This window comes from Cebus imitator, unplaced genomic scaffold (assembly GCF_001604975.1).
Source record: "Cebus imitator isolate Cc_AM_T3 unplaced genomic scaffold, Cebus_imitator-1.0 Scaffold181, whole genome shotgun sequence".
NCBI lineage: Eukaryota > Metazoa > Chordata > Mammalia > Primates > Cebidae > Cebus > Cebus imitator.
This window is the reverse complement of record NW_016107496.1, coordinates 3358526-3377108: the sequence shown is the minus strand read 5'-3', so window position 1 is coordinate 3377108 and position 18583 is coordinate 3358526. Positions and strand designations below refer to the sequence as shown.

Here is an 18583-nt window from a genome sequence, read left to right as displayed (position 1 = left end):
TGACACTCAATAACGCTGCTGCCTGGCTCCCCACCCTTTCCTTTCACCCCCTCACTGGCTGTTCTACTCTCACTCCATTGCTTCCCTCTCCCCCTCCTCTCTAAGTCTCCAACAATGGGATATCAGAGGAAGAGAAACATAACACCCCTCCCCGACCCAAAAAACCAACTCTGGCATGACCGCAGGCAGAGCTTTAAAATCTGGATTTCTAGGCAGCAGAGTCCTAAATATTAACAAGTTCTCTCATCAGCCTCATTGTGTCTTCGGAATAAGCTTCCTTTCCAGGCTGTCCTATTCCCCCAACACAAGCTTAGCTATCCCATGAGAGAGGCCCTGACAGCCTCCTCATGCTCTGCAGCAGGGAGCAGAACACAGCCCTCCTAGGGCACTCTCAGCAGCCACCACGCCTTTCCTCCCCCATCTTCACACACTCATTCACAAGCTCTGAAATTGGTCAGCATTGGCTCAGCCCCTTCGTTTGGACTCAAAGAACACCACAGGTGCAAACAGTTTATATAGACTTTATTTTTCACCCGTTGAGATGAGCACACAAAAATCTGGGCAGGCAGAGGTCTATGAGATGCAGTGTCACAATTACCTGCCCGGGGTCACAGACACAGACCATGAGACTCGGTGGTGAGGGAAAAGGGTCTTGTTCCTACCACAAATTGCTATGGGATTATCACAATGACACATTTATTCCTGGTTCTATTTACATCATGGAGTGTGGAGAGGGTACATTTCTTACACTAAAAATATATACTTTGGAATCTCTAAAACAAAAATATCTCTATCTCTACATGAGACCCACTGGAAATAAGAACATAGAAAACAAGGGAAATGTACCAGCACCTCGAGTTGTCCCCTTCCGAGGGAAGGTTGCTCTGCTCTCCACCTGACACCATTAGCTTGGAAGAGCAGCCAAATCTAACCAATCAGACACAGACACAGATAAATGAGGGAGGCTCTATGATCCTGGAGGAGTGAATATAGGAGAAATGAAGGAGGAGGAGGATTTTGGCCTCTTCTGCAAAAGGAGTAATTGCACAATCAGTTTGGTGCTTCTGTTTCCAACATTATTGCACATGTGAAAAGCCTGCATGTTGAAGTCAATTGCAAACCTGCTAAGAGAAGCCCAAGCTCCACTGATTTCTGCTGGGCACAGAAAAGTGCCGTGGGTGGGTTCTCTCTCTCAAGAAATATTAATGCCATCAGCTAGAGAAAAAGTTCTGTATTCTCCAATGCTGAAATTGGGTTAGGTTTAAGAAAAATGCTATTCCTTTTCTCTTCAGAAGGATCAGAAACCATTCCCTTCCCTTTGAGCACAGAATCTCCTAAAAGAATTATGCCTATGGATGAATCATTCCACTTTCTGAATTTGCCTATTGAAAAGGTTCACATAACACCCCTTCCCTCTTTTCACACTTTAAGCAGTAATATAGTTCCTTTACATCTCTTTTGGTTATGAAAATTACCCTCCTTTCTGATGAAAAGATGTTAACTTACTCAACTGCTCATTCTCTACAATTAGTATTAAGAGACCAAGGGAGTCAAGAATCATAAAGGATAGACTTAGTAGAAAATCACTTCTATTTGGCTTTGAAATGTGCTTTTCTGCCTACACTGAAATATGGATAAAACTGAAGGCTTGAGAATTCTTAGTCCCTCACCCTAAATAAGGGAAATAACCATAAAGTCCCCTTTCAAAAAAGCCCCAGGACTGTCCAACCTCCTCACCATTCTCACCACCCCCAGCTGGTGGTGGTTTTAGGACCTCTGACCAAGAACTTCTTTCCTCCAAAGAGGACTAGGCAGACTGAGGAAAAGGCAGAAAAGAGAGGAGAAAGGGGTGCTTGAAAAAGCTGAGACAGTAAAGGAGGGAGGAACTTGGATGATGTCTCATTTGGCCATTTTGGTTCTGCTCAAAGGACTTCTACCTAATGGGAGGCCCAACACCTATGACCAGAAGAAAGCCAAAAGGACTGAGAGGTTCAATGCAAGGTTCCTGGATGCCCTGCTAGGATGTGGCTTGGGAACCTGAGAAGTTCAAGGAAAACCCAGTAACAAACTGGCAAAGACAACCATTTAGAGGTCCACGAAGGAGTTGCTACCCCCTTACAAAATAAATTTAGAGAAGCTGATAGAGTGACAGAGAGAATATATTGATAGCATTTCTGATGTTCGTCGAAAAGCCAGCCAGGCACTCTGGGCCAGGCCTGCTCCTATGCTTCAGGAAAACTCAAACTCAGAACACAGACATTGAAATCAACAAAGACGATGCAGGGAGAATGTGGAATTCCTTTACTAAGAGGGAAGTCTGGAGAGTTGAGTGGGCAGAAAATAAAGTAGGACTAGGAACTATCTTTTTTGGACAACCAGAAACTACAGATTCCCCAAGCCAGAGATTTCTTGAAGGTCACAGCTATCATAGACTGAAATATCAACCAACCCCAGGACTTAGCATATACCAGATTTTTATCAAACATTTATAACTAATTTAAAAGCCAATCACATCCCAGACAAAGAGAAACCCTGACTCTTCACATCATCTTTTGGAAATATATGGCTTACTACTCACTACCCCAAATGCCAGTCTCTACACATAAAGAGATAGGGACAGGAGCTGTATGTGGTAAAGACCACATCTCTTGGCAATCCTGTCTTCAGAAGTTGGAAGTCATATCTAGACAATAATAGCCAGGCTGTGTTTTCTGCAATCAAACATATTTGGCAATTTCACAGTATATTTCTGCTGGTCTTCACCTTCTCTCCAGACTTACCCTTCCCTAAAAGTTATGGCTAGCAAGTAATCCACCCACTTAGTAAGTCCAGTTCTTTTCATTTAGAGCTAAGATCCTACTCATCATCACTTTCTCGAATCTCTGGCCTCCCTTCTTTCCTCCCTCTCTACACCAGCCTATCAGAGCATTGGCCTGCCAAAACTCAAACTGTTTCTGAAATCTCCCACTGTCATGAAAGAGGTGGACCACTTCCCTGGCCCAAGCAAATGTAGGCATGGAAATCACATAACTAACTACCTGTCTTGCTTTCCACTCTGAAATTTTTCCTCCTTCTGCTGAGTTTAAACATCTTTTTCCATAGACTAATCTGTATTTGTCCTCAAACTACTCTTATCAGAGAAGTCTGAGATGGGCACCCCCTAGATGGGAGAATGGCCATATTTTTTTAATGTTCCTCCAGCTAGGTGCACAAAGACTAGAAGTAACAATGAAATCTTATGGCTATACTCTCATTTGTCAACAAATACACATGCAAATGTGTGTGTGCATACACACACACACACACACACACACACACACACACACACACACACACTGCTGCTGCTTCACCTCTACTCATTTCCTACCCCAAACACTGCCCACCTTGACTCTGGTGCCATTATCACCAGCCACAGACCTAAGCAAGAAAGCAGCCAGGACTCGGGTTGGGTGATTGGTGGGAGTTGGCAAAGAGGAGGGTGTAAGAATAGAGAATGGTTCCTACCACAGAGGTGAAGCAGAAATGAGGCTGGCTATTGTTTGAGAAAAATTTAATGGCCTAAAAAGGTTGGTATAGCCTTCAAAAGTAGCTAATAGACCCTGCCAAAGGAAACCAAGACAGGCCCCCTCAAGATATGGAGCACACATCAGTCTCCATATCCATTGAGGAAAGCTTCCTACTAATTCCAGCATGAGTTGCATGTGCCATGCCCCCTACAGCAGAGGCCATGTTCCAGCCTTGTTAATTCTGTACAGTGATCATGTGCAGCACCGCCATACCACTGCTAACCATGTGCGCAGCAACTGTGTGCAGCATCATACCATCATTATGGCAACAATTTCCTGTTGATGAACATTTAAGCCAACCTGATGGAAAGTCAATAAGCTGGTTACCAGCAGGATATGAAACAGACATAAAATTCTGACAAACCCTGATGATGCAACTCACAGGCTTGGATTGTATCATGCAACACTACACATTCTTATTGCTCTTTACAGATATTTTGAGAGATAACTCTTGTGCAAGGTCTGCTAAAAACAGATTTAATGCATTCAAAGCTGCTCCAGGAATCAGTGACACACAAATCAATTACCTGCAGCTTGATGTTTCTGCCTATGTTGCAAAAATGGTGGGATAACTTGGTGTCATAAAACCCTGATTAGAATACTGTCTCAAAAAGTTGGAGGATCTGGATAGCCACTAATGGTTCAGGTTCATCTAGTGGCTCATGAGTCACAGATGACAACACTTGTGGCAATAAATAACTTTCTTAAAGATTTCAGGCTGGGCGTGGTGGCTCACACCTGTAATCCCAGCACTCTGGGAGACTGAGACGGGTGGATCACAAGGTCAGGAGTTCGTGACCAGCCTGGCCAATATGGTGAAATCCCGTCTCTACTAAAAACACAAAAATTAGCTGGGCGTGGTGGTAGGCACCTGTAGTCCCAGCTACTTGAGAGGCTGAGGCAGGAGAATCACTTGAACCCAGGGGCAGATGTTGCAGTTAACCGAGATTGCACCACTGCACTCCTGCCTGGGTGACAGAGCAAGACTCTGTCTCAAAAAATAAAAAAGATTTTGACACTGTACCCATTTTGATTCCAGGGGTAACTGATGAAATCCCCAAATTCAGAGATGCCATCAGTCCCGTGTGGTTTCCCCACGCGAAAGCAATTTGTCTCCAGATGCTATGAAAATCACTACGACAGCCTTGCCTTGCCCCCACAGCACTGTACCATGCCTCAGAAACAAGCTCCACCATGAGAAATTACTACCAAGGAAAACCAATTCCAGAAGGAATTCCTGAAACTAAGCTCAAGGATGCATCTGCCAAAAGCTCAGACAGGTTAGCTAATCAACATTTACAGATGAGCAATGGGAAATTCTGCAATCATGTGGAGTGATCCATGAAATCGTCCAGGCAACTCTTAGAGACAAAGAAAAAGAAGAGAATCACTATCATTTGCAACAGGCAACGGTCCATAGGGACCCCTGGATTAAAAAAAAAAAAATCAAACCTCACAGAGATCCAACAATCAGCTAATGAGTCAAAGGCTACAACCAGTTTCCAGTGAAAAGCAATGTCAGACCATGAGGATGACAGGAAATCACCACGTTCAAAAGGACCGGACTACACAAAACCACCCATACCCCTTGAGCACTTGCCATGAAAGATCCTGGTGCCGTCTCTTTCGTTAGCCACACAGGAGGAGGCCTGCACTTCCAAGACAGTTTCAACTGAAGGGTTTACCCTTAAAGTCTCTTGAATGAAAAGAAAGAGAGGGGACAAAGCCAAGTCTGATGTCAGTAGAGAACTGACTGAAACACTGGATTGATCAAAGGACTTTAGCATCTTACAGACAGCAAATTTGATGCAGTGCACTTGGCCTTCAACACATTAACAAGCACGACTAAGAAAAAATTCAAGATCCTTGAGGCACAGGTCAAGAAACTTCAAACTGATATATCACCCGTGCATTCAAGAGCCATGCAAGGGACACCTCCTGTTGGGAAGCTTTGTCCTGCATCACTTGCAGGGATATGAGACCCTCCTCCAGCTGTCCTCGTACCAGCTGTGCAGGCTGCCGAAACACTGTTGGGACCTACAATCCCTAGAGTGACTGGTAACCACCATGCACAAAGGTGACCTGCAACTATACCAAGGCTACCGAGCACCACACCCACGGAGCCAGGATCATGCAAACCATTAGCGCCAACCCCAGCCATCACCTCATGGCAAAACCACCCAATCCCTTCCCATCTTCACTCACAGTTCCCCATCAAGTTTACCTCAGCAACACACCAAACCACATTTTTTTAAAAGTAGCTCACATTCTTAAGGTGCAGTGATCTGGGAGGGTCTGGCTCAAGAAGTACCCAAAAGTGCACACATGGTTCTGTACCTACACTACACAGATTTAATGAAGGCTCCTCCCCTAGAGCAGTCAGGCAGCACAAGACATGAGTGTATTAGGAGAGGCATTCTTCTGAGTGATACTGTTACCCAGCTTTGATACAATCCTTACAGCTGTGCTAAGGCTAGGGGAAGAGGTGAAATGGTCATCAACTTCCCCACACAGAGGTGGCAGGAAAAGATAGGAGGGGCAAGATAGAGCAAGAAAGCGGGGATATTCTCAGGGAACAATGAAGATGAAAAAGAGGCAAGTTCAAGGAAGCAGTCAGAGAGGGACAAGGGAAAAGTCTGCAAGAAAGCTTATCCTACTGACAGGCTGCCTTTTAATTTTTCCCAATTAGGTAGGTAAATGAGTACAATTATTACAGTTACCCTAAAGTGATAAAATGTGAAGCTTTGGCTCATGGAGATTTTAATGCCCATATAGCTCAAATAATCATGCCCTATCCTGTCTGCACCATATATATATATATATATATATATATATGAAAGGAAGCTAAGGCTGTCCCCAAAACATCCTTGTGATAGAAATAAGACAAACCAGGAACAGTCACGATTCAAAGGGACATCATTTTAATATCTGAAAGTAGCATACTGTTCAGCCAATAGGCATTGGTACAACCATACATACTGCTTGTTTACAGCAGGCATCCCTTCTGAGTGGTTGGCATCTGTCCTGTACCAGTTGTTAAATATTTTGAAAATCTTCTCTGTATTAAAATAATTGTGGCCCTATGAGATAGGGAATATGAAAGAAATGCAGAATTCCCTTAATATCAATGGTATTTAGAGTAAGACTAGAATACATTAGTATATTTTAAGAGTTTAAGGAATGCAAAATTCAATAAACTGATATAACCAATCCTTCACCTAATAAAGAAAAACACATTGGGGTACTTCCCACTGTACAAAGATTTTCCAAGATGGGAAACTAACGTGATAGGATTCTCTGGGTGTTGATGGGCTTGCTAGTTACATTCTGTGCACAAAGGAGGGAAAGGTTTATAAGCACTGGATCCCAAATATTTTACATTCATTGTAACATAGAAGAGAAGAGAAAACCATAAATGTAGTTTTAAATTAAATACCAAAACTAATTTCACCACTTACAGTTCATTTCCCAGTGTGACTTTTTGCATCTCAGAACCAGAATGTTTGCCAACCAAAAGAAATCCATGATGATGAAGAAACCACATGGCTGAAGGTGATTTTGGTCCATTGAACTGATGATCATTTACTACTAAGGCAGCTAAGGAGACAGTACGTAAGCACTTGGATCGCGCCAGGATGGAATTGGAATATATCCTCAAGAGACAGCAGCAAGAAGTCAAACAGTCCCGCAAAATGGGCAATAAAAACATCACATCCTCCTTTCTATTCACAAACACTATTACCAAATCTTTCCCAGATATCTAGAAAGCAGACACTATGACAAATCTTCAGGCTGGTATCTAAACTAATTCCTTCTGTTGCAATCTAAGCTCAATCTCTCACTCTATTCTCACTGAAAACCAAGAGAAGCTGTTCATCCTCACCTACTATTGATTTTCCCCAGATTCTTTTCTTATCTACGCGAAACAACTCAAATGTCCCTTCTTGGCCCTTCTATCATCCAAGGTTCTTGCCAGTTATGCAGGCTGCTGCTAGGGAGTGATGGAGATGCACCCAGGTCAGAGGCATCTTCCTGGCTGTGGTAGCAGGCACTGCCAATGCCCAGATCATGGATCTTCCTGGTAGCCGACCTCCTGACAACCTCTGGGTCTGACCAGCATCCCCCAGGGGAGGTAATCAAATCAAGGCCCAGGGCTGCCTAGGAGCCTCAGACACTAAAAACACTGGAGAGCCAGAGAGAGTTTCTTCTCTGTTACCCTCCTACTCCGCACTCCATCCTTTAAGAAAAGGGACCTCACAGAAGGACTCCTCAGTGGCAAAATGAATCCATATGGCTTGGCAGGCCAGCAGAAAATTTCAGAGAAAATGTCTGGAAAATGGGAAGCTAGGTCTTCAATGGTGGCCATTCTAAAGAGAAAAAGAAGGAAGAAGAGGAGAAGAACCAACAGGAAGTGGTCTTCTGCTTCCACATTCACTTCTGGCGACTGGTTGCTGGTATGGGGATAGCTGGATGCCCTCCAGTGCACACGAAGAATAACTGAATGCTTCGGCATGGCTTTGAGATGACCAAGGACAGGGCCAGACTTGGTCTTGCTTCTTCTCTGAGAGACTCACCATTTTCTCTGTAACCCAGAACTTCCCTGAGGCACCACACGGCCCAAATCTTCCATCCCAGCAAAGACTCTTAGTTGAAGAGACTGAATAAAAGAAGTGTTACAATTAGACGAAAAGGGAACATATGATTCATTCCTCCTTTTAACACAATACTTTGAAGATGTCACCACAATTTGGATCTGGCTATATTTTAAGTTCATTTACAAGTAGACTAGTTCTCAACTAAAAATAACCATGTGCGTTATACATTTCGACAGCTGCCTGGATTTTCCTCTGAAGGAAACAAGATTCTATATTTCACTCACATTCAGCAGAGATTCATTTTAACCCATTCCATGAAGACATAAATCACCACTACCACCCACTGGTGGCTGTGACTTCTCAATGCATTTCAGTCTCTCCTCGGAGCAGCCTCAGGAGTGAGGCAGTTAGTTATTATTATCTCCATTTTCCTGCTGAGTAAACTGAATGCCAGAAACAGTGGTCTGCCAAGTTATACATGGAATTAATAGAAGGACTAGGTCTCCTGACTCCTAGCTTTTTTTTTTTAACTAGAAAAGTTGACTTTAAGAAGGCTTCAGATTTTGTGTTCAGTTATTTACATATACTTAAATGGTATTTGAACTAAATTATTCAAGAAATTTGGGCATACAGCCTACCTCAATGCAGGCAAAAATGCCTCAAGCTCTTCCATTGTCTTCATTAACCTGATTAAGGTTGATCTATGCTATTAGCAAATGATATACTGTATTTGGTTTCAAAATAGAAAATCAGTATGGTTGGGTGCGGTGGCTCATGCCTGTAATCCCAGCACTTTGGGAGGCCAAAGAGGGAGAATCATTTGAGTCCAGGTGTTCCAGACAAGCCTGGGCAACACAGTAAATCCTCGTCTCTAAAAAAATACAAAAATGAGCCGGTGGGGGTGACATGCACCTGTACTCCCAGCTACTTGGGAGGCTGAGGCAGAAGAATTGCTTGAGGCCACATGGCAGAGGTTACAGTGAGCGGAGATTATGCTATTGCACTCCAGCCTGGGAGACAGAGAGTGATTGTCTCAAATAAACAAAAAAAGAAAGATATAAGTTACAATTTAACATTTCAAATATATTTCTCATATATAACAAGTTAAATAGGTTAAAGAATGTATCAGTACTATCAACACTATCTGAATATTTTAGCAATTTTCTTGTTTGTGTGGTTGCAGTAACCAGAGACATGCCCTTTAGATTCTGAAATGAGACTAGAAAGAAGATTAAAGGAAATCAACGGGCAAAGCAAATTTATATGCCAAAATAATCCTATCCTGACTTTGGACTTGTGTAAACAGGCTGCTTAAAAAAACACCCTGACCAAATATTTAGAAAACATTTTTACTTTTTTAAGGCTTATAGCTGTTTTTGTTGTTGTTGTTGGTTTGTTTGTTTGTTTTGAGATGGAGTCTCACTCTGTTGCCAGGCTGAAGTGCAGTAGTGTGATCTCAGCTCACTACACCCTCCATCTCCCAGGTTCAAGTGATTCTCCTGCCTCAGCCTCCCAAGTAGCTGGGACTACAGGTGCCTGCCACCATGCCCAGCTAATTTTTGTATTTTTAGTACAGACAGGGTTTCACCATGTTGGCCAGGATGGTCTCAATCTCTTGATCTCATGATCCGCCCACCTTGGCCTCCCAAAGTGCTGGGATTACAGGTGTGAATCACCATGCCCAACTGGCTTATAGGTATTCTTATGGGATTAGCGGTAGTTCCTGGAAGTGCTATTTATTAGAAAAATTCCATTTTACAACTAAAACACATTTTACCTTCAATATTGCCATTGTCAAAAGCCAGAAATAAATAAAAATCAGATGTTACAGTTCTCTTTACCTCTTTTCCTTTGCATTTCCAGAATTCATACTGAGAGCTTTCCAGACTGTGGTTTTAGGCATTTCATCAGATATATTAATCTCAGACGGGTCACATCTGAAATCAATGATTAGGACAGTGAATGTCAGACATACAAGTAAAATACATAGCACAGTCTATAATGATCACTGCCCCACCAGAAGGGAAAAGATGGGGTTTGAGACCATCCAGCCAACAGCTCTCAGGAACTCTGGGAACAAGATGGAGTCTGATCTTTCTTCTGCAGCCACTGAGGTGCAGAATGGGAAGAGGCAAGGTGACCCATGAGGTGGTGCTGAAGGCAGCCCATCCTATCCCCAGTTGTGCACTCCTCTGAAAGGCCTCATTGGAGATGCTGATGACAATGCTATGTTATCAACAGTGACGCATCAGGAACTACCACTTACTGAGCACTTGCTGTGTGCCAGGCACTTTTCATTCATTTTCCCATATACACAGCCAAATCTCTTCTATTCGTAGTTCATTAGGACTTTCCTAATATCTTAACTATCACAGCAACAGAGTTTATTAACATCCTCATCTGGAAGGTGCAGAAATGAAAGCTCTCGGAGCTAAGTGACTATCCAAGGTCAAACAACAGCAAGTAGAGAATCAAGACCTTGAACCCAGCTCTTGGTTTCCTAGAGACAGAGTAGTTTGACGTTTTCTGCAAGCCAGATTATCTCCTTCTAAAATGACAAAAGAAGAGGCAGCATCCTGTTAAAAAGGAAACATTGTTCCTACTTTGCCACCAGATAATTCAAAGCCCATGGCTCCTTTCAAAACAAACTCTAGAAAGTTTATTAAGAACCAAGACTATTATTAAGAAAAAGACTGTCCTAATTTCCCCCACAGTATAAGCCACAACGAACTCAATGATTCAGCAGTAAATTTTTCAGGATCTGAATGACCCAGATATCCTGCTCTCTTCCTTTTCTGCCCCTTCTTGACTGCTAGGCTTTTCAGCTTATGTATACCTCTTCCAACTCAGAAACAAGACTCCAGGAGTAAAACTACAAATGCACCAATTAAGCTTCCTGTCATTTGTGATGATGAATAGGTTTGATGGAGAAAGTGGCTAAAATCGTTGGCAGAAGTAAGGAATTTTCATGATCCCAGTTCAATTCCTCCTTGCTCCCAGGACTATAGATGCCACAAGCCAAGCTAACATTGACTATTTCAGCCTATCCCCAAAAGCTTGCCCAAGCATTGGAATTTCATGCCCACCAGGCTGAGAACTCTCTGGAAATAAAGACCACATCCTTTTCATCTTTGGAAGGTGGCAAAGAAAGGCAAACGAACACTGGTTTAAGGAATAGAAGAAGGACCAGGGGGTTTGAATCCAAATCTTTCTACTCAGCTTCATTATAACTTTGGATAAAATTACCTAAAACCCTTTAAGACTTAGTTTCTTCACCTGTACAAATGCGGATAGTGATATTCATATCAGTACAAGTTAACTGACAACACATAAGTAAACCTTCTAGCACAATCCCAGCACAAAAGAGGCACTCAGTACATTGGTTTTCTTACCTCTCTTCTCCTTGTGATTCCCAGAACTTGATATAGTACCTGGTATATAGCAGGTATTCGATAAACAATGAGATGGAAAAGGTATTTTCACAGGGTGGAACTGGGAGGCTGAATGTTTAGCTCTTTATGCTAGAGCTGCATTTGTGACATTGCCACCACCACAAAGCCAGAACACCTATAGAATAACCAAAAAAGTAAACTCCTTGGTGTTTGAAAGTTTTACCTGCAACTGTTGTTCTTTCCAGGACTACTTAGTAACTTCCTCCTCTCTAAGGGGAACTTGTCTCCCCCAATTTCTAACATTTTCTCAGCCTCCTGGAAGAAAAAGAAACATCATTATATCTTGGACCAAGTAAGACTGTAAGTTCACCAGCCCATTCTTCTACCACCACAGTTTCTACCTAATTTCATTTCACATTTATTATAAAGAATATAATTAGTTTCTTTCATAGATTTGAGTTATCACAAAATGAGAGACAACCAGATATTTATACATGTGAAATTGTATTAAAAAAAAAAGTCAATCTGATAAATCTCTAGATCTAATGACCAATTTACTACAAATATAGAGGACAGAAGAACATTTTAAATGACACCAAGGGAAGGAACATATTTAGCAAAATCTAAATGGCGAGAAATCCTAGAGGTTTCTTCAATTTAAAAAAAAAAAAATGGAAAGGGAACACCTAAAAAGATTTAAGAAAGATATCAACCAATTGCAATATATGGCTCTTCTTTGGATGCTAATCCAAATAACCAAATTATTAACAATAAGAAGTCTTTCCTTTCTACTATTGTAGGTTTAAAATAATCCATAAGGTAAAAGATCTCTACAAAGAGAACTACAAAACACTGCTGAAAGAGGTCAGGCTGGCCGGGTGCGGTGGCCCAAACCTGTAATCACAGCACTTTGGGAAGCTGAGGCAGGCGGATCATGAGGTCAGGAGTTCAAGACCAGCCTGGCCAATATGGTGAAACCCCGTCTCTACTAAGAATACATAAATTAGCTTGGCGTGGTGGTACACATCTGTAGTCCCAGCTACTCAGGAGGCTGAAGCAGGAGAATCGCTTGAACCCAGGAGGCGGAGGCTGCAGTGAGCTAAGATCATGCTACTGTACTCCAGCCTGGGTGACACAGTGAGACACTGTCTCAAAAAAAAAAAAAAAAAGAGGTCTGGCACGGTGGCTCATGCCTTAACCGCAGCACTTTGGGAGGCCGAGGCAGGCAGATCAATTACTTCAGATCAGGAGTTCGAGACCAGCCTAGTCAACATGGCAAAACCTCATCTCTAATAAAAATACAAAAATTAGCCAGGCATGATGGAAGGCACTGTAATCTCAGCTACTCAGAAGACTGAGACAGGAAGATCGCTCAAAACCAGAAGCAGGAAGTTGCAGTGAACTGAGATCACACCACTGCGCTCCAGCCTGGGCAACAGAGCAAGACTCCATCTCAAAACAAATGAACAAACAACACACTGCTGAGGGAAATCAGAGCTGATTTCTTTTTCAGAGAATTATCTCTGATTTCTTTCAGCAGTGTTTTATAGTTATCCTTGTAGAGATCTTTCACATTCTTGATTAGGTATATTCCTAGGTATTTCATTTCTTTGTGGCTATTGAAGTTGGGATTGCATTCTTTGTTGGACTCAGCCTGGGTGTTATTAATACATAGAAGTGAAAGGGCAAAGGATATGAACAGACACTTCTTAAAAGAAGACATACACATGGCCCACAAACATGAAAAAATGCTCAACATCATTCATCATCAAAGATGCAAATCAAAACCACAAAGAGACTCCATCTCACATCAGTCAGAATGACTATTATTAAAAAGTCAAAAAATAACAGACATTGGCATGGTCATAGAGAAAAAGGAGCACTTCTACACTGTTGGTGGGAATGCAAATTAGTTCAGCCCCTGTGGAAAGCAGTTTGGAGATTTCTCAAAGAACTAAAAATAGAACTAGCGTTAGACACAGCAATCCCAGTACTTGGTATACGCCCAAAGGAAAATAAATTGTTCTATCAGAAAGACATCTGCACTCATATATGTATTGCAGCACTATTAACAACAGCAAAGAAATAGAATCAACCCTGGTGCCCATCAATGGTGGATTGAATAAAGAAACTGTAGTACATATACACCATGGAATACTACACAGCCATAAAGAGAACAAAACCATGTCTTTTGCAGCAACGTGGATGCAGCTGGAGGCCATTACCCTAAGTGAACTGATGTGGGAACAGAAAACCAAATAATGCATGTTTTCATTTGTAAGGGGGAGCTAAACATTGGGTACACATGGACACAAAGATGGGAGCAAAAAACAATGGATTCCAAAAGGCGGGAGACAGGGGAAGGGTTGTCAGGTACTATGTTCACTACTTGGGTGACAGGATCATTAGAAGCCCAAAGCTCAGCATAACTCAATACATCCATGTAACAAACCTGCACAGGCCCTGAATCTAAAATAACTTTTTTTAGAAATCCATAATAAAATGTTTTCTTAGAAAATAATCCCACTAATTTGAAGAAAATAATTACAGAGAAAAAGCTATCTGTACAAAGATGTTTAAAGGAATATAATTAATAATAAAACCTAAAACAACTAAAAGTTTTAACAAAAATATTGAAATTAAATATGAGATAATACTATAGAACATTATACATCCATCTAAAAATCATGATCATGATATAGACAAATAGAAACATGAAAGTGTCTTATGAAATCAGGTTGAGGGGAAAAATCAGAATATATATGTGCTATATATATGAACTCACAATTATATAATTATAGTTATATGAAAACTATGTTAAAAAAACTGAAAATAACATAAATGAACATAAATGTTGGATATGAGGTGGAGAAATTTTAGGGGACAAGTCTTCATCTTTTATTTAGCTTTTAAAATAATTTTATAAAGTAACACAGGTGTTAACAAATATGTGCTTACTTCAGGAATTTTGGAAAATAAGGAATGTAATGTCTAACAGCCACCTCGAACTTAACATCCAAAGGAGATCTCTTGATTTTCCTCCTAAACCTGCTGTTCTCCTTGGTCTTCCTCATCTTAATAAATAGCACAATCATTCATTCGATTGTTCAGTCCAAAAATCTAAGAGTCATACTTGATTCCTCTTTCACTCATACCCACCATCATTAGCAAAACTGTCAGCTCTATCTTCAAACAAGTACCAAATTCAGGCACTTTCAGCACCTCTCCTTAGCCTAAGCCACCTTCCCTTTTGCTTGAGCTGCTGCCAGCCTCCTCCTAGCTGGTCTCCCTGCTACCACTCTGTCCCTTCCAGCCTTACTAGATGTCTTGGTGTTCCTCAAACACACCAAGCTCATTCTTCCCTTCAAGACCTTTGTGTTTTCTGTACTCCTGGCCTGGAATGTTCTTACTCCCAGATATTCTCATGATTTGCTTCTCACTTTATTCAGTCTCTGCTCAGATGTCTCCTCAAAAGTGTCATCTCTAATCACCCTAAACAAAGTAACTCCCTCACTCCTACCTTCTTAAAGCATATCACTACCTAAAGTTATATATATATGTATAAAAGTATAGCACTATAACCAAGAAAACAAATATATATTTATTTCTTTGTTTATGGTGTCTTCTCCATGAGAATGTAAGCTCCATGGGGTCGGTCAGGGACTCTTGCTGTGTATACTACTGTGTCTGGAACAGTGACAACAGACTAAGGATTCAATAAATATGGAAGAAAGAAGGAAATTAATCAAAAAATGCATAATCTTACTGCCTAGAAAGATATAGAGAGCCAGAATAAACATTTTGATCTATTTTCTTCCAATCTTTTTCGGGTGTGTGGGGGGGGTGGGTGTGCATGCATACATGCATGTGTGTATGTGTGTGTTTGTATGATATTTGTATATGTTTTAGTAAAAGTGAGATTGACATTCTTACTGTATGCTCCATTTTATATTCTCTATGTTTTTCATATAAAATGTCAGAAACATGTCCACATATCTTTTCTTTATTTCTTTTTTTTGAGACCAAGTCTTGCTCTGTCACCCAGGCTGGAGTGCAGTGGGGTGATCTTGGCTCACTACAAACACCACCTCCTGGGTTCAAGTGATTCCCCTGTCTCAGCCTCCTGAGTAGCTGGGATTATAGGCGTGCGCCAACATGCCTGGCTAATCTTTTTGTATTTTTAGTAGAGACGGGGTTTCACCATGTTGGCCAGGTCTCGAACTCCTGATCTCAGGTGATCTGCCTGCCTTGGCCTCACAGAGTGCTAGGATTACAGGTGTAACCCCACGTCAGTCTCTGGAGTAGCTGGGATTACAGCACATATCATTAAGAATTTTTTAAAATTTTATTTTTAAACTGTTGTACAACATTCTATTGTAAAATATTTACTCTAATTTTTCTTTTTTCTTTATGCCACCGCAATTAAAATATTTTGTCTACATTGCTAATTATATCCTCAGGGTAAATTTAAATGTTAGAGTTACTGGGCAAAAGGGCATATACATTTTTAAGACTCTATGGTTAAAATGCCCTCTAAAGAGATACATGCAACTTATATTACCATTTTTAGGGTATGAGAAGTCTATTTGAATTACAGTCTTGCCAACGCTTGCTTTTATCTTTTAAAAATCTCTGTCAATTCGACAAGTAAAAACATGTATTCTCCTCGTTTAAATTTTCATTTCTTTTTTATTTTTTACACTTGATGTTAGCTAAAAGGCCAAGAAGCAACCTCTTTTTTTATTTTTTAATACTGATTTTCATTTCATAAAATCCAGATGCTGCACAATCATTTATTTGATTATTAGTAAGAATGAAATTTTTGTCGTAAGGCAACTGGCTATTTGTACTTCTTCTTTTGTAAATTATATATGTCCATTGCTCATTTCAAATTCATATTATTGTTATTAATTTATAAGAATTATTTGAATAGTAATAATATTAGCACATGTCTCAACTTATCTGTTATTTTAAAATTTTGTTTACAGAGCTTTGGATGCCTGAAAGCATCACATTTTACGTAATGAATTCTATCAATATTCTCTTTAAAGTTTTCTTCCATTGATTTTATATTTTACAATTGTTGAAGCTTATTTAGAAATACAAAGTTTTTAAAGTTCAAGATATTACGGGAAAAAAAGTCTTTTTTTTTCTCAAGATAGGCTCTCACTCAGCATAGGCTGAAGTGCAGTGGCATGCTCACGGCTCGCTGCAGCCTCTACCTCCTGGGCTCAAGGTAACCTTCCACCTCAGCCTCCCAAGTAGCTGACTACAGGCATATGCCACCACATCCAGCTAATTCTTTTGATTTTTTTCTGTAGAGACAGAGCCTCATTATGTTGCCCAGGCTGGTCTCAAACTCCTGGCCTCAAGTGATCCTCCTGCCTCAACTCCCAAATCCCTGAAATTACAGGGATAAGCCACTGTGCCTGGCCTACAAAAAGTCTTTTAAAAGTTTTTTCAAAGGACACTATTTTAGGCACTAACTGTATTTGGAAACACTTCCCAGCTCACTCATTTCTTAGTCTGGTGTTTTCATTTTGCTACATTTTCTTTCTTTGTATATATAGGCCATTTATTGAGGGTCCATTGTGTAGATGACAAGATGACAAGTGCTGAGGGAAATGAAAAAAGACAGAAAGTCCTATGCAAGTTATCTTTGCATGGTGCCAACCACAGCACCATTTGCATTTAGATACATTACAAACATTCTAGGAAATAATGGGTTTTATATATTTGTCAAATTAGACCTTTTGAAAGAATGGGAGCCATTGAATCTGCTAATAAGCCATGAATCTGCATATCATATATTCACATTCTAGGTATGAACCTGATGAGTTGGTTGTAGACAAAGGAAAAAATAACTGGTTGTCAAACCCAAAAAAGGAAGTACAGACAGGAGCAAGAATCCCTAACCCATTCTTAGCTGAGAACAACTTTGGGGTAATCTTCCCAGCTCCTAAATATAACCCTTGGGATTTCAGACATGCTGGCTTTTCACGTGACCCTTCCTATGGTCTGTAATTTGAGGGTCCCAGGTATACAGTTGGTGCAAGGACTACGACCTCTTCCTCTTTGGCCTTCTTTTTGGCGTCATCCAACTTCTTCTTTTTGCTTTCAGGCATGAGATCATCTAACCAGCTCAGCTCTCGCTTAGAGAAACAGAGATCCATGACTTTCCTGACAAAAACCAAGGCCAAAACCTGAAGAAAAATCAAGAAAGAAAGTGAATGAAAGGGACTAATTTCCTTCCTGGGCTTAAAAGCAAAGCCTTATTTTCATGGCAGACTAGGACAGTTCAAGCAAAATCAAACTCATGATAATCATAAGAGTCACCATTTATTGAATGCTTTCTTTGTGCCAGGTACAATATGTTATATACAGTATTTTACCCATCATCATAACAGCCCTACAACTTAGAGAGCAGCTATCTGGATTCCATCATTGAAAAGAGGAGCTCATCATCTGCAGATGGTTAGGGGTCAGCAGCAAGGCTACAGGACAGCAGAGGGGTAGAAAGCCTCTTCAAGCGCTGGGCCATGGTGGGACCAGCCACAGCCAGCCCAAGCATGCCTCACAGTGGGATGATGGGTTCTTAGAGGATCATCTTTATTCCCTCTGATCCTTTGCCTATACATTCCCCTATGCAAATCCTTGCTTTGGGCCTGCATCATGTGTCTCTAGGGGTTTTTGTCTCTGCTCCCTGGCCTGGCCTGACACTCACTTTATAAATGAGGAAACTGAGGCCCAGAGAGAGAAAGTGGCTTGCCTAGAATCTGACAGCTGATTTCCCCAGTAAGGGCAGGTCCAGGGCATCCAAACTGCTGCTCTACTTTCTCATGAGGGCCATTTTAGCCAAAGGAAAACAGAATTAACACTGTCTGGGTGGACTGGTGTTCATCAGCTATACCTGGTGACTGGACAGGGAATGAGGCAATTCACGCTTATTAAACTCAGGTACATTTCTCTCTAATGATAGTGACTATTTTCCTAATACATCTGGAATTGATAGGATCCCTTCTATGAGTTC

At 41.1% G+C, this 18583-nt stretch overlaps 1 protein-coding gene across 1 annotated transcript in view; it reads right to left on the bottom strand.

Annotated features, from left to right (window-relative positions):
• Positions 1-505: 505 nt before the first annotated feature.
• SLC4A8 (solute carrier family 4 member 8) overlaps positions 506-18583 on the bottom strand; it is a 93982-nt gene continuing 75904 nt past the window's right edge. The window contains exons 22-25 of the mRNA XM_017545905.2: positions 17619-17756; positions 11777-11868; positions 10003-10098; positions 506-8223 (exon numbers count right to left, since the gene is read on the bottom strand). Of these exons, the coding sequence (XP_017401394.1) occupies positions 8211-8223; positions 10003-10098; positions 11777-11868; positions 17619-17756 (339 nt within the window). The 3' untranslated portion in view covers positions 506-8210. The remainder of the gene's footprint in view (positions 8224-10002; positions 10099-11776; positions 11869-17618; positions 17757-18583) is intronic.